Source organism: Camellia sinensis, chromosome 11, assembly GCF_055761805.1.
Source record: "Camellia sinensis isolate YWXY chromosome 11, ASM5576180v1, whole genome shotgun sequence".
Lineage (NCBI taxonomy): Eukaryota > Viridiplantae > Streptophyta > Magnoliopsida > Ericales > Theaceae > Camellia > Camellia sinensis.
This window is the reverse complement of record NC_138971.1, coordinates 171,637,229-171,654,436: the sequence shown is the minus strand read 5'-3', so window position 1 is coordinate 171,654,436 and position 17,208 is coordinate 171,637,229. Positions and strand designations below refer to the sequence as shown.

Sequence of the window (17,208 nt, the reverse complement as noted above, 5' to 3'; positions counted from 1 at the left end):
CAGAATGTAAAATTTTACTTTTATACAGAGTAAAATTTTACTTTCATACAGAGTAAAATTTTACTTTTAATTTCAGAATGTAAAATTTTACTTTTATACAGAATAAAATTTTACTCTCAAATATATAGTGAAGATGACTTAATAGGAGAGCTGATAGATATGAGGGTAATATAGTAAAAGAAACAAGTTTTAAAATATTAAGAAATTTTAAAAGTACTTATATAATTCTTGTCCTTTTAAAAGACAAATTAAATAGTGAGGGGACTATCACCAAATCCCCCTTTACCTATTGACGAGGTGCTGTCATAAAATCCACCTTTCAGAAAGAAAGGAGCATCTCTACCACCCAAGGGGCACGAATTTGTAGTTTTGACCATTTCCTTTCCCATTTCAACACCTTTCTATCCATTAAATAATAATAATAATAATAAATAATTATAAAAAAAAATATGAATTCTCTCTTCTTCTTTTTTATTTTTTATTTTTTATATTAAGTAAATTTTCTAAAGATTTTTTTTATAAATGTTATACTTTTTAAGTGTATTTATGTTAGGTGTATCTAAAAATAAAAATAAAAAATTGTTTAGAATATTAAAAAAATTTAGTAAAAAAAATATGAAAACAAAAAATTTTAATTTTCTAAGAAATGAATCCTAAAAATCCAAACTAAACAAACTGATTGCTTTTTTTAGTCACAAAATCACTCATTATTTACTATATGCTAAATTGTACTTTTTGTCGCATAGCCATGTGGCATTTAGTGCATAGAGAGCGTGATATTTCTATGAGTAAAAGACAGTTTAGTACATGAGACTTCTATTATTATAAAGTTATATAATCTTATTCGATGAATAAATAATGCCCAAATCACAATAAAATAACCTTATTATTATGCCAAGACCGTCCTCTACAAATATATTAGGATCAATTGTGAGCATTTGTTTTTTGTTAGCCAAGTTTTGAATTAGGCTCAATTTCCAAATTTTGAAGCACTTAATATATATATATACTAGCGGCTGCGCACACGCGATGCGCGTGCAATTTAAATAAATAGGAATAAAAGAAAATAAAAATAAAATTAATATTATAATGTGTACTTAGCTTAAGTGGTTTGAGTCCTCATATTTAAACCCATGGTCATGGGTTCAAACCTTCCCATCTCTTTGGTTAACTTTTTTTAAAAAAATAAAAAACACTGCCACATGGCATGAGGAGAGTAAAAGTTCAGGACACCATAAGAGGTGTTCACTTTATAATAGTATAGATAGATATATCATTTAGGAGTAAGGATAAAACATTTACAGTAAATTTCCATATTCACTCTTTCTTTCCTCCTCAAAGATGAGCAAAACACAACATGAGCATAACTAATTGCTGCCTACCAAGTACAAAAATTTATTTCCTCTCTTTATTTTGACCTTTGTACATCTAATGTCCTATAGCACATGGATAAAGAACAATCTACCTACCAACACCAACTGTACAATAGGATCATCATCCTCTTTTATTCACTCTCATCGAAGATGGGTGTTTGGACACAACTCAAAGCCTAACCCCCAATGAACACAATGTCCTAACTATAAACTCTCTACTTCTCAATCTCACACTTTCAACAGATAACACAAGCATTTGGGTTCTCCTCAGCACTATAGACATGGTAGTACTGAGTCATGTAAGGATTGTAAGCTTTGTAGGCCTTCACAAGCTCTTCAATCTGCTTTTCTTCATCCTTCTTCTTATCACCACCTTTCTTTCCATCTTCCTTCTTGGCTTCCTCTTTTTTAGGCTCTTCTTTTTTCTTCTCGGGCTCTTTGGCCGGCCCAATAGTCACTACGGTTGTGTGGCATAGTTTTCGCAATTTGCTCACTACAATGACAGGATCAACATCTCCGATCACTGTCAATTTCTTCTCATTCATGTCCATAACAATTGAATCAATCCCTTCATAGTTTGGAGAGTCAGAACAGATTGATCAGTGAGTTGCTCAACTAGACAAAAATAGAGAGTGAGTACTAGAAAAATAGAGTCCACTTTTAAACTTGTTTCCTCGATAACAAAGTATTGCTATCTTGTTTGTGTGGATGTAGGTTATGAACCAAACAACATAAATCATGTGTGTGCGCATTTTGTTATTTCCCATTGATTTATTTTGATAAGTTTGATACCCAAATAACCACTGTTTCATAACAAAGATACATATTTGAAAATTAGGTGTGGCAAAGCCATTTAATACCTGTGAGGCTAGTAACTGTTTTCATGGCCTCATGCTTGGCCTTTTCATCATGCACATCCAATTTCAATACTACTTTCTGCAACAAAAACAACAAAAAAGAAGAAGTTAGAAAAGCATTGAAAAGGGCTTAAAAAAAGATGATTCGAAAACAGCGTGTAAGATTACAATCCTCTTTAGAATCTGTTTCTGAAGAGGAAAAAAAACATCAAAAGTGAAAATCCACTAAGATTCTCAGTTAGGACCACATAATAAAGCACTTTGGGAAAATTCAAGATTCATGGTTTTGGAATTCACAACATGTATAATTCATGTTTTTCTAAGAAAATGAAGGAAATTGAACTTAAATTCTTTGTAAAATGAAAGAAACCTATTAATAAATGGGCTCAAAATTCACATAAAAACAAGAGAACAAGTATAGATTAGATTAAGAACCCAACATATTGTTCATGCTTTTGAAACTCACAACATATAATTCAAGTTTTCTCTGAGAAAACGAAGGAATTGAAGCTTAAATTCTCTTTGAAATAGCAGAAAAATCGATAAATGGGCGAGGGAGAGAGAGAGAGAGATTCCAAAACAGAGTATGGATTAGAAACCCATCAAATGGGTATGAACAGATCACAACAAAGATGAATTACAATCAAACCCATCAAATTAAAATACATCCCACAGAAAATGAAGGGAATCTAAATTCAAATTCTCATTAAAATGACAGAAAATACAAAACCCATCAAGAAATGGACTCGAAATTCACATAAATGCAAAGAGAAATAGCAAAACAAGTATGGATTGGAAACCCATGAAATGGAACCCCCCTTTGATCAAAATCTGGCAAAATAAAAACACACATACATGGAAATCTACAAACATATATGTGCATCAACATGTATGTATGCATATTAAAAGAAACAGAACAGAGGAAACAGAGAGAAAATTCACCTTCTTTTCCATTGAAGTTAGAGAGAGAATTCTGAGCAGGATTTGAAACGACTTAAACGAATCAAATGATAATCTATCTTACAAATTGTGTTTACAGTGATGATATATATATATATATATATATGAGAGAGAGAGAGAGAGAGAGTTAAGAAGAAAGAAAAGGAAGAGCATTGAAAAGGGAGACAAGACCAATGTAATACTTTATTAAAAGAAAAATATTTCAGACCTCAGAGCTCAGACCTCTAAATTGTGAGTTTTAGGGGAGTTCTAAACTGTGGGTTTTTACCGTGTAATTTGATGTTTTGATTTATTATTTTTTTATTTTTGGGTGACGCCAAAAACATAGCCATTTGGAGGAAGGAACAAGTCTAGGAGTTCTGGTTTTAAAGTCGTTAAATTGACTTGTCTTGGTCCAAAGCTAAGACAAATCTTCCTATGACAAGGATGGGTCTATAATGGGTTACTCTCTGTTTCTTGTAAATCTAGAAAGATCTCCTTTACAACTATATTCTTGTCTCTTTTTTCCCCTCTCACAAGGATAAAATCGTAAATATAATAAACCTCATATTTTTTTATTCAAAAAATTAAAATAAAAGTGTATGAACGGTTAATGAAATAATTAGGCCAAGTTTGGGTACTTTCAAAAAAGTTAAAAAGTCAAAAAGTTACTTAAAAAGTTAAAAAGTTAACACTATTCACCAAAAGTCAACAATTACGACTGTACAACTCCCAATTCAAATTTTTCCCTACAAATCAATTTTTACAATTTTTTATTACACATTTTTCAATAAAAAGTCAAAAAGTTAACCCAAACATCCATATTTTCAACCTCAATTTTTTAGTCCAAAAAGACAAAAAGTACACTTATTTAGTCTTCCCAAACTTGACCTTAGTAGCTAGTTTGTAATTGTTACAAAGCTCAATAAATAAAGGTAAATTATACTAACTTGTTTTGAAGTTTTTGAAAAACTACATCAAGCTTAACAAGTTATCATAATTATATTGAGTTTCTTGGACTCTATTTATATCATAAATTTGAATAGAAATTTAAATAATAAAAAATAAAAAAAATGAAAAAAAATAGTTTTTTATGTTGTCATTTCTATTGTATTTTCCTTTCTTTTTTTTTTTTAAATTTATAATCAAATTCATGATCTAAATACAATATTATATTTTCAATGCACGTAATACGTACCATTTTCATCAATAAATCTTTAAAAAAGAAAAAAAAAATTGTAATATATATGGTGAAAAGAGAAAACAAGTTGTAATACACTAACAAAAAAAAAAATTGTAATATACTACATAACAAAAATAAATAAATAAAAAAGTCAAAACTTTTTCTGGTAGTCTGGTGTAGGGGTGAGCAGCGGATATATCGATCCGCCAAAATCGATTGAACCAAACCGATCCGCCGCATTTTGAACGGATGTGTGATGACGAGCGGACGATTGCAGATTGATTTTCTCCAATCCGCCAATTTGGCTGATAGATGGCAGATTTGAGATTCCTTTCGCCACAACCGAACCGTCAAACCGCGAGCACCCCTATTAATTTATAAGACTTTATATTTTCAATTTGTTTAAATATTTTGTTTGTATTTTCAATTGAAAAAGAGTTTAAATATTTTGTTGAAAAAAAGTTTTCAACTTGAATATATTTTTTGAATTGAAAAAAATAAACGTATTATTTATCTATATTTTTTAGTTTTTAAATCTAACTCTAAAAATAATAAATATAAAATATGATATATGCTGATTAATTTTTGTTTTCAAAACATATATAGATGTAACAATAAATAGACATACAATCTCTACTACTGCTCTGTTCATGGTGTTGGTGGTTTGAATTATTTTTATATTTTAAGAACTACAGATTGTAATACTTTATGTGGATAAATCACACTGTGATTGTAATATGTGGATGAGGCATATAGTGATTGTGATATTCTAAAGTTTCAAACTTTCTTTTTTTGGATGAGGTATACAATGATTCTAATATTTTTTTAAGTCATTGACTGTAATACTTTATTCTTTTCTTTTCTTTTTTTGAGGAAGTGCACAAGTTGAATTATGTTGAAAATTTATAAAATTTTAAACCGTCAAACCGATTTGCATCCATCCGCCAAACCGCCAATTCGCTCAATCCACATCCGCCGGATTGACGGACAGATGGCAGATTAGAGATTCCGCGGCCGTAACCGACCCGCGCCCACCCCTAGTCTAGTGTGTACAAGTTAGCCAGAACACAGCACAACCAAAAAAAATGGTGAAAAGGGAGGGGGGGGGGAAATGAAGAAGAAGGGGGAGATATCAAAAAAAGTGAAAAGTTAATAAAATTGTAAATTTATGAAAATACAAGTAATTTATAGAACTAGATTGTGCAAAGGAGTGTTATACTTTTATGAATTTACAATTATTTTTTCTACTCTTTTTTTTTTTTCTGGATATTTCCACACACACACACACAAGTTGTAATATCACAAAAAATAAGAAATATAGTACATAACAAAAAAAAGTTGTAATCTATATTTGGGAAACAATAGTATATAGGATTGCTATAATTTCAAATAAAGCAAACAAGCATGGATTTTATTCCAACGATGTAGATGTGAAATCGAGGGGCCACAGTAGGACCATTTGAAGCCTACTAAAGTTGGTAACGACAACGTGAGCATAATATGTTTTCAAGGGCTCTTTTGAAAAGTATTGTGGGTCAGGCCCAAACATCAAGCTGTCTTGTTGCCCAAGGAAACATAAATAAGGCTTCTCTTCAGCTGGTTCCCAATTAGAGAGTATTGTTGCGCTTCTGTGGGTCTACAACAAAACTTGCATTGATAATGCAAATTGTTGAATTTATAAAATTCATCGAGCACTTTATTCTAAAAAAAAATCATATTGATCGGATATCGAGAGTCGCTTGATCATAGTACACTTGTATAAATAATTTATTTAAAAAATTATACTTACCGTTAACACAAATGTATTTGGATCAAGTGGCTATCAATATTTGATCAATATAAACTTTTTTGAAGATAAAATATTCGACGAGTTCTACACATTGAACGGTTCAAATTATCGATGCAGACTCCGTGATTAACCCACAGAGACATAACAATATCCTCTAATCTTATTTGGACCGGAAAGAAGCCTTGCCTAATCCAAATACCCCTATGATACAACTTGCAATTTTTTCTTTTTTTTTGCTTTTTGATACATAATTTTTGTTAATGCAAATTTACAGTAATAGTACAAATTTAGATTTAATTATACAAAAAATTTGGTATAAACCAAATTTGGAGTACTTATAAGTGGGTTTACAGAATTATTGACAAATTATTATACACTAAACTGCCATTAGAGGTGTATCTATTTGCATTATGCCATCCCTCAAATAGATTTATATTTTAATGACATTTTGCTTTTCAGCTTTGTTTAAATCTTGAATTTGTTGAGAAAAAAATTGTGTATTTTCTTTTCTTTTTAAAATTTTCTCCAAATAAAAATTTTATAAATTTTATACACTGTCTATAATTTTCTGAAAACAAAAACTTTTCTCATTTTTTAAGTTTTTCATAAACGTAAAAAAAAAAAAAAAAAGGAAATTATAAACATATTTTTTTCCAAACAAGTCTTCGGTGTTCTTGAAATAACACTCTACATCAGTTCTCATTTAACATGCACCATGATATCTTCCAAAATAAAAATACAAAAGTAATAATAAATTCCACCGAATAATTTGTTTGTATTTGTTGTTATGTTTTTGTTTGGCCCTTTCAAGATTTGGTTGTTTTCTTCTTTTCTTGTTATATATATTTTTTATTTTTATTTTAATATAACTACTTTATAATGTTTCTTACCCAAAAAATAAAACACTTTTCTCAAGATCCTAGAAGTCATGGAGGCCACTCATTTACTATTGAGGAGGTGCTGCCATAAAATCCACCTTTCAGAAAGAAAGGAACATCTCTACTACCTAATGCTTTGTTGAATTAGGAGATTTAAAAAAGAATTTAAAAAAAAAATAAAAAAAATAAAATATAAATAAAATATATTTATATTTTAACTAATTTCACATCTTTTTTCTTTTTTTTTTTCTTTCTAAATTCCTTCTCAAATCTCCTAACCAAACACGGCATAAACATTAAATTCTGGGCACAAATTTGTAGTTGACCATTTCCTTTCCCATTTCAACACCTTGCTCTATCCATTAAATAATAGTAATAATAAATAATTACAAAAGATTAAAATAAAAAAAAATAAAAAAAAAACCCTCCATTATTCACTTAGCCTCTGTTTGGGAAGTTAGTTTGGAGACTTTGTTGGCTAAAATAGTCACAAAAAACAAAATAAATTTTTTAGCCTAATAAGACTAAACATCAGATCAAACCTATAATCATTACATTCTCTCTCTCACAAAAAAGTTTAAAAAGTCAAGAAAGCCAAAAGTCCTTCTTAAACTAGACTTTTTAACCCCGGACTAAAAAAGTCAAAAAGTCAATCCACTTTCCAAACGAGCTCTTAATTCCTACAAGCAGAATGACCACTCTATTCCAAAGCTCTTCTCCACCACATGATGGGTCTTGTTGACCTAATCATGTGGTCAAGAAGAATCCTGCAATGAGAAAATGAGATTTGGACAGTCCGGTAACAAATGTCACTATATAAATGGCTCGGGAAGCTCTCTCTCTCTACTATTCTGCAGGAGCATTACATGGAAAATTAAATTGTAAGAGTGGGTACGGGGCTTTACATTGAAGAGGTTTCAGAATATGGTTTACCAAATAATTCTCCTCCAAAAGCATTATTGAAGATGTACATGCAAGAAGCAAAAATTGTTTAGTGCTATGAACTAAACCGTAGCGTCAACCTGCAAAGAAGATCGTGCAATTTGTAGTGCTGTCTCAACTGATGATGCACTCTCCAGTTTGGCTTTATCAACGAAGGGCTGGCTCCTTGCAAGCTTGGGAAGAAGTTGAAATTCCTTCAACAAAATAGCCAGACATCAGTTTGACGTTAAAACAAATGCAAGAAATTGCAACCCGTGCAGCAATTATCAGTTCTAAGTTCGTGAGAACGCTTTTGGAAGCAATTCAAATAGAAAAAGGCAACATTAAGTCAATTTCCAGCAGATCAAAAAGAGAAAAAAACCAACAAATTATAAGAACCGCCAAAACATAATTTAATGTAAAATACCAAAGATCCAATCCTTGTCCTATAGCTGGCAAAAAAAATCAGTACAGGAGGTGGGAACAATACTGAGTGATGACAACAGTAGTTTTGGTACATACCAAATATGACACAATTATTAATGACAGATCATCTTCTATGATATTCAAGGTCTTCTTCTTATTATTATTATTATTTTTAATCCTGGACAAAATATTGACTTACTTGTTAATGATAAATCATCTTCTTATTATTATTTTTTAATCCTGGACAATAGAGACAAATATTCAAGTAGACTTGGTACGCAAAAAATGGCCTCAAATTCGTTTAAAATTTTGCATTTCTCCCAGAATTTCCACAATTTTTTATACATGCTGTTTTCACACAAACATTGCTAAATCTGTGTAAGTGTAATCTACTGTCTAAAATATTAAAAACTTATTAGTCATGAAATCTTATCTGATACTTAAGTCTTGTTTGTACATCATGTCCCTACAAACATTTCCCATAGTTTTTAATCAAAAGTTTTCCATCCCGCCCCCCCCCCCCCCAAAAAAAAATCTCCATCCATACTTGATTTTGGCATTGCATCAACATATTTTATACTTTAATTAGAATATATCTCTGATCAGAACAATACATTCCAACATTCGATCTTTAAATTTTACAATAACATTAAACACGTACCTCGGGACTTCCACTTTCAAGAAGAACTCCTTTCAGTTTACCTGTCAAGGGCAATAAGTATATATTAGTCCTCCTTGGTCAACAAGTACAAAGAAATACACATGGGCAGGGGAGGTGTCGAGCTTAATGGATTTCACTGGGAAAAGTGGCTTTAACGGATAACATTACCAGAATCTATCCAGAAAGTAGCAATCTTTGGATCAAAATTTCCAATTTCAACAGTGTCCCCAACTGCTCAGTAAGAGAAAAACAATGAGTACAAAAGTAGAAGATATGATTCATGAAGATGGTCAAATAATAATTTATTGGTATAATGCAATGCCCTTACCATTGTCCCCAAAAAACTGCCACCATACTTTCCTTGGGCTTCCTTCATACTCAAAGACCCTCGAGTAGAAATGTGGCAGATAATCATACCTGGACATCACGCAGGGAAACAAATCATCAAGAAGTATCAAAAGGGGAGATAACATCAATAGTGCATCAAATTTGCTAAACACTCGGAAGTATCAAAAGAAAATATTCCAAACCAAATGGGACTAACCCAGTTGGCCAGTACTCCTGCACCTCCCTAGGAGGTCAAGTGTTCAAAAAAAAAAAAAAAAAAGAAGATTCCAGCATACGTGTCAGTTTGTGAACTTAGTAATGCTTTAACACAATGCTGGGCAGATCGGCGAGCATGATCAACATGTTCGACCCTTGCAATGCGGCCATACATCTGTTTACAATGAACCACATATAAGTTGCGTTTTGTATTTTTTGTTTTTTTTTTTAAGAACAGAAACAGAAATGGAGGAATTACTTCTTAATCTGGGAAAGGATTACCTTCAAGGGGAATGCCGCTACATCTCCAATCGCAAAAATACCAGGGACACTTGTTCGGAACTGACCATCAACCTGAAATTTAACACTATGTTTGGTAACTTATGAGAGAAAGAAAAAAAAAGAAAAAAAAAAGAAAGAAATGATTATATAAGTTATGAGAGAAAATAAAAGATTGTGATTTCTTTCTCTTTTGTTTGGATAGATAAGAGAAAGAAGAAAAAGAAATGATATGATTTCTCTCCTATCTTGTTAGAAAAGAAAAGAGATGATACAATGTTACATTATCAAATTAACCTTTTATAGGTGTTAGAATTTTTATCTGTTCTGTATTTAAAAGGGTAATTTTGGTATTATAACAAAATAGTATTTAGTTGTTTCATTTCTCTCCTAATCTCTCCACTTTTGGAGAGATTCAAAATGGGGGTTACGAGAGAAATGTGTCTCTCTTCGTTTCTTTTCATTTCTATTGAAATCCATTTATCTCCATTTCATTTCTTTTTACTCCAAATCATTCAAACCAAACGAATTGTAAAGGTTAACTGTTTAAGTACTTCAAATTTTACAACTTACAGTAATCGAAGTCAGATTTTCTTTATGATCTGTGTTTAGAATAAATAGCCAACACCAAAAAGTAGTTCATCAAGGATCTCAATGAAAAAAAGCTCATCAAGGCACGCAATACAATAATGATATACATAGGTCTCATGCAGCAGGCATAGAGCCTTCCAAATTTTAATTGGAGGTGGCAAGGAAAAACAAAAAGACTAACAATCACTAACAAAGTAGCCCCAAGGGTGTGTTTGGATCATGGATTTTGGGAGGGAGTTGTGGAGGGAAAAGAAAAGGGAAGGGAAATGTCAAAAGAATTTAACTTTATTCTTGAAATAAACAGCAACATTGTATGAATGACAAATTGATAACACAGACACATAAAATTCATAAATATAGAAAACTCACACCCCAAAAATGCAGGGATGAGTTATAACCAAGATAATAAGATTCCCAATGATTAGAAATTTGTTTTGACCATCGTGCTGACCTGTATTCCACCAACAGTGGTATTTAAGGGCAACGTTTCAAAAGGACTGACAGCAGGTTTAGCTCCAATACCAATAACAATCTACACAAAGGAGAAAAGCACATAATTTTTCCATTTGGTTAGTTACACTGCCTTGTCATCAAATGCAGAAACAAAAGTCACCAAGAGTTACCATAGGATTAAAAAGTAGAAGAAAAACAAAATCCACAAACACGTAGCAGTATTTTACCGTGTCTGCTTCTATTGTAGTTCCATTTTCAAGTTTAACAGCAGCCACGCATCCGTCAGAACCAACTTCTAAGTTTTTTATGGAGACACCCTGTTGATAATCAATCAAACTTAAAATACCAGTTATAGAGGGTAATAAGATGTTGATATATGCTACCCAAAGGAGAGAGAGGGAGAGATGACTTTACCTTCAAGAATTTGACGCCATTCTGCTGGTAAAGTTCTTCATATTTCTGAGCGAGGGAAGGAGTAAACAATCTTTGCAGAAGATGATTTTCTGGAAATATGATCTAATTTTTTCCAATAGAATATGTTAGTTGAAACTTATCAATTCACAAGATAAGATCATATCGTAACTTGACAAATAGTATAGCGTACACGCAAGTTTTGACATCAATGAAATTAAATAAATTCATCTGGCAGCAGGTGCACAAAGACAATGAGTAGTCGCAGCAAGACAAATCAATGTGATTAACTTCAATTGTTGCCACGACAGAGGGTAGTGAAAGTGAGGATAGTGAAATTGATACAAGTTAATCTTGACTTAATAAAGCATGTGGCCCTAGAAATGTACAGTCGGAGAGCCAATTCTAAACAGTTGGGACAAGGCTCTGTTCAGAAAGGATAAATGAGATAGGGTGTAAAAGGTGTAATGAAAATAAGAGTCTTTATAAATTACAAAGTTAGAGATGTGGTGTGTGCACCGTCAAAAAATTAGAAAACATGTGAAAAACAATATTATTAAACAAGAATGTTAATGCTGATCACCTAAAATACAGAATAGAAGGGCCATCTAGTACAACCAAAAACTAAAAAAAAAAAAATGAATAAAAAAGTAGACATTGAAAATCACAAATTTTAAGTGTTCGTTGCATCCACTCGAAACAATAAAATCTTAAATAAATCTCATAATCCTCACTTTTTTTTATACACTCACCATCACTCAAATAAAACAACAATCCATGGAGTCATGGTGGAGTATAAGGAATTTATCTATAGGTTCTTAATTAATTTTAATTTTATATGACCATAAGTGTAATTACAACCATAAAATAAATCCATATAAAAAACCTAAACATGGCATATACAACTAATCAAAATAATTAAAATCACTCCATCATCTACATGCAAATACAAAATCAATCCAACATCAAATAAAAATAAATAAATAAAAACAACGAATTAATCCATCCTCTAACCAATATCTATGGATTCTAAGTTTATTTTAATTTTATATAATCATGAGTGTGATTACAATCATAAAATTAATCCATATAAAAACCCTAAACCTTGTATATACAACTAATCAAAATAATTAAAATCAATCAATCATCTAAAAACCCTAAACCTTACATAAAAACTAAACAAAATAATTAAATTTAATCAATCATCTAAAAATCCTAAACTTTACCTACACAACTAATCAAAGTAATTAAAATTAATCAATCACTTATCTAAGAACCCTAAACTTTACATACATTACTAGTCAAAATAATTAAAATTAATCTATCATCTTTATGCTACTTATAGAGTTAAAAGGGTATGAATTGCCAAAAATTCCAAATACCTCACTCAGTGTAACAGATATTGGATCAATGAAAAATTACCATCTCAAACCTTAACATAGCAGAACCAGAATGAAACACAGACATACCGTTGTATCAAGTTTCCAACCAACAGCTGCAGCAGCAATCTCCATGCCAATGTAACCACCACCAACAACAACCACCTTCTGTGCTTTCTCCTATAAAATGAAAACCACTGTGTGACAAAATCCCCTCTACAGCTCCTAATTTAAAAAAAATAAAATCTAGCTATTTCCAAAAGCAACTCATAGCATTTGCCATTCGGTTATTGTTAAATACAAGTTAACAAGCTTGTGTCTGTAGAGTTTTACAATAGAAACATTAGCTTCATCACCATATTATTAACCTGAAGAAAGTAGAATTAAGTTGACAACCAATATATGATAAATAGATAATGTTAAGTGTAACAAACGAAAATCACCAGTGATGATATCAGCGAATCAGCATCTGCAACATCCCGAATATAGTGAACACCGGGTAAGTTTCCGCCAATCTTCTCTGGAAATCTGAAGCCAAGGAGACAAGCATTTAATGGATTAAAGGAAGAAGGCTTGTGACTCCCTTTCCATGTTTTCAAGTTGAGTGTAGCAAAGGAATTCTCCTAAGAGCAGCTTTAAAGGGAATAGGGGTGAAATGACTTTTATGAGTGGTCTCAGTAGTAGAGGAAAGCATGCGTGTAAACTAAAAATTGTAGATATTGAAGCATCCACCTCTGAGCCATTGTCACAGCTACATACATAAACCAAAAATATTCAAATGAACAACAAAAAAAAAACTATGTTTTTTGAAAAATGAAAATGAAAGCTTGAACATTTGAAGTTACATGAAGTAGCAGCAATTAATAAACCAAAATGAAACAAAACAAAAACAAGGCAGTGGCTTAGCTGAAGGATTCATTCTCACACCATAAAACCAAATCCAATAGCACACAAATGTTTATAACATCTCAACATAATTCTGCAATTTGTCCCTTGGTTGCCAATATTTCCATACAAAAGAATGTCTTAAATACAACAACAATTGATGAGAATAATCAAACAGCACAATTGATAGCCTTTTTTAAATAAAATAATAATAATTTAAAATGTTAAACGCACCTTGAAGCTGTACATCCAGTGGCAACAATAAGAGACCCATACTTTAGCAGTTTCCCTGAATTTGTTGTCAGAGTTTGCTTTTCAATATCAATAGCTGTTACTGGATCCTCGTACAACATCTACACAAAAGTGAATAAGCAGGATTATAACATTTTCCAATACAATAAAGTTGTGGCTTGGGGGGAAGGTGGAATGGAAGAAAATTAAAATTTCAGGGAGAGATACCACAACCCGAAAACAAGTTATTCTTAATGATGAAGAATACCTCAATACCCTTCTCTTTATACCATTCAGGAGTCTGCCTTTCCCCACCAGATCCAACACACGTATGAAAACCCTAAAATAACATAAATTACCAAACCTTAAATCAGATATAACATTGACATAGACAATAATGATACTAAGCAAACAAAATCTCTACTAATTTTTTTTCCCACTTTAGAATCATGAGAGTTGCGTCAAGTGTTTATGCCTATGATCCAGACATGTACAATAACAATCACCAAAATCCTTAAAAATGAGTTCTCCATAGAATGCATGAACTGATCTCATCAACACCCATAATTCCATACCATGGTACAAACACCAAATAGCTCTCTTGGATTGGAAGTCCACCAAAATGTTAAACATTAAGGCTATGTTTGGTTATTTGGTTGGAGAATTTGATGAGGAGAAAGGAAAAGAGAAATATAAATAAAAAGAAAAGGAGAAAGAATTGATAGGATTCAAATTTTAAACTATATTTGGTTGAGTTGAGAATTGGAGAAAAAAAATAAGCCTAACGCTGTGTTCAATTGAGTGATTTGAGAAAGGATTTGGAAAGAAAAAAAAGAAAAAATGCATAAAATTCTATATTTTATTCATATTTTATCTATCTTTTTCTTTTTTCTTTTCAAGTCCCTTTCTAATTCTCCAACGAAACACAGCATATGTGAATCCAAAAGACAAAAAATGATATTACATTTCCCTTTCACTTTATTTTTCCTAGTGATTTTCATTATAACTACAAAAAAACAGTGCGATTGCATTTCCTTTTTTCCTTCGATTTCTCTTATCAAATCTGCCGACTAAACACAGCCTAACAGCTTCTAAATCACGAAATTTTCCATGAGATGGTGAAATTGAAAACCAAGATAGATAATCTTACGGGTAAACGTGCAGGCTTTTTATCTGGAGGGAACAAATAAGCTTTTGTTAAAGCTGGCCTCTCATAAGGTGCATATGCCTGTAACAACAATACATAAAATTCCAATATAACCAAAACAACATTCACATTAACTCAATTCAGTAACTTGATAAATTAAATAATAATAATAATAAAAAAAAACCCCTAATCATGAAATCAAAGTCACCTCTTTCGATACAATACACAGCTTTCCATTGGCCATACCGTGCTCGACGAAAGTCCGAGCTGCATATCCAGCCGAATTTCCACCTCCAACAATCACAAACCTGCAATTCTCATATCCAATTTCCAAGTTTCACTCACATACATGTCATATACATATATATATACGTATATTTTTTTTTTTTCAGAAATTGAGACTCACTCGCGATTCTCATTGGCGAAAGAAGATGAAGATGCGACGACGTAGCTTCTGGAAGAAATTGAAGAAGGGTGGTGGTGAATTCGATTCAGAGAAGTGGAGTGAGGACACCATAGAGAGAGTCCGTGCTTTAAGTATAACGAGTTTGCCATTGATCTATGAACTGAAGCTTTGCGAATACGAAGAATTACAATTAGTGAAGAACAAATCAAGAGTTAAGGTTTTATGATGATTATACAGTAAAGAGTTTGAAACAGAGTAGAGAGAGTGATAGAGGTTGGACCTGAAGACATTGAGATCGAGAGAGAGCTAAAAACTATATAGAAAATGAATATTATGGGTCAGTTGGCTCTAGCGAAGGTCCAAGGGTCATCAATCGATGTATCAGTAACAGTCGCACTCTTCTTCTGCTGTGGGTTTGACGGCGATTGGGGATGTCGAAGAGTTGGGTGTATGTTACCAAAAATCTGCTTTGGATCAAATTTACACGGTGGAGTCAAGAGGAAAATCAACTTTTAAAAACAAATAAACTGATCCAGTGATTTGGTTAGTGAATTATCTCTCGACAGATTTAAGAATTCATTTAGAAGTCATAATGTGAAGAAATAAGAAAAATGCTTGCTCCCACTAATTAGGTGGGAGTGGGTCCCGCCATTAATGATGTGATATTTTGATCTTGGAATTGTATTTTTTCTTTTTTTTTTACTTTTTTAATGCATTAGTGCTATTAGTGATGATGTTTTTAGTGGGATGAATCATTGTTGAAAAAATAATTGCAAGTAAAATGAAATTCGATTGAATAAATTTCAAACTTATCACTTAATTTTAACAAGAAAAAAGATTGGTAGCTCGAAATGTGAGGCTCGAATTTGGCCCAACTTTTATACAACGTCGTTTTTCAATCTTTTTTGTTTCTTTTATATCTGAAACAGGGGAGGGAGGGAGAGAGAGCGAGAGAAAGCGAGAGAAGAGAGAAGAGAGAAGAAAGAGAGGGAGGACGAACAGAGAGAGAGAGTTGGCGGCCGACGATGGCGACGATGAGCTGGCGACGGTGACGATGAGCTAGCGACGGTCGATGATGGGCGACGATGGCGACAGAGAGAGAGAGCTGGCGACGGTCGATAATGGACGATGAGGGATTAGATCTGTGTTTGTTTTTTTTTTTTTGATTTTGATTTTGAAAATCTGTGTTTGATTATGATGATGTTGTGTGTGTTGGAAATGGTTAATTTTTCCTCAAGTTTGGTCTATTTTTAGGTGGGCCCCGAGTGTTGATTTACTCGGGTCAAAGTGGTAACGCGTTCTATGTCGCGTTGTGATTCACGTGGTATATTTGATTGCTCAAAACCATTACCGAGTGAATGGGAAATTGAAGCCAAAGTGTGCTCCATGGAAATGGAGTTTTGGTGGAAATTCCTTAAGGTTGTAAATTGGCTTGTCCCACATTGATTTGGTGGGAAGTTTTGAAAAGGTTTATAAGGCTTAGGGTGAGATACTTGGGGTGTGCCCCAAGGGGTACCCAAGTGTTTTAGAGGGAGAGGTTATGGGCAAAATGGGCTAAACCCATTGGACCCAAAAATCACCACACGCGCGTCGCCGCCGTCCGTCCGGTCGGGCGGGCTGGGCTCTTTTTGGGCCAAAAACATTTGAATTTAATTTTATTTTTTATTAAAATAAAATCCAGAATTCAAATTAAATTAGTTTGGATTTTTTGTTCATCCAAACAGGACCCTTCCTGGTTTCAAACAGAAATAAACTGTTTTGGAATTAATGCACACCCAAACAGGGCCCTTCCCGTAATTGCTATCTGTTTGAATTGTTGAATCTGTTTGAATTCAAAACCCAACAGGTATCATACC

The 17,208-nt window shown here is 32.4% G+C and overlaps 2 protein-coding genes across 2 annotated transcripts; both read right to left on the bottom strand.

Annotated features, from left to right (window-relative positions):
• Positions 1-1,249: 1,249 nt before the first annotated feature.
• LOC114323823 (heavy metal-associated isoprenylated plant protein 39) lies at positions 1,250-3,597 on the bottom strand. Its single transcript, XM_028271499.2, has 3 exons — positions 3,173-3,597; positions 2,234-2,309; positions 1,250-1,941 (listed from the first exon to the last, which is right to left on the bottom strand). The coding sequence occupies exons 1-3, from the start codon at positions 3,182-3,184 to the stop codon at positions 1,610-1,612; spliced, it is 420 nt and encodes a 139-aa protein (XP_028127300.1). The 5' UTR covers positions 3,185-3,597; the 3' UTR covers positions 1,250-1,609.
• Positions 3,598-7,819: 4,222 nt separating this feature from the next.
• MDAR6 (monodehydroascorbate reductase 6) lies at positions 7,820-15,948 on the bottom strand. The gene is made up of 17 exons (XM_028271497.2): positions 15,633-15,948; positions 15,353-15,512; positions 15,155-15,254; positions 14,950-15,027; positions 14,068-14,139; positions 13,803-13,921; positions 13,127-13,211; positions 12,774-12,863; positions 11,308-11,409; positions 11,121-11,210; positions 10,892-10,972; positions 9,853-9,924; positions 9,651-9,745; positions 9,356-9,444; positions 9,196-9,258; positions 9,028-9,068; positions 7,820-8,155 (listed from the first exon to the last, which is right to left on the bottom strand). The coding sequence occupies exons 1-17, from the start codon at positions 15,640-15,642 to the stop codon at positions 8,024-8,026; spliced, it is 1,479 nt and encodes a 492-aa protein (XP_028127298.2). The 5' UTR covers positions 15,643-15,948; the 3' UTR covers positions 7,820-8,023.
• Between the last annotated feature and the right edge of the window lie 1,260 nt (positions 15,949-17,208).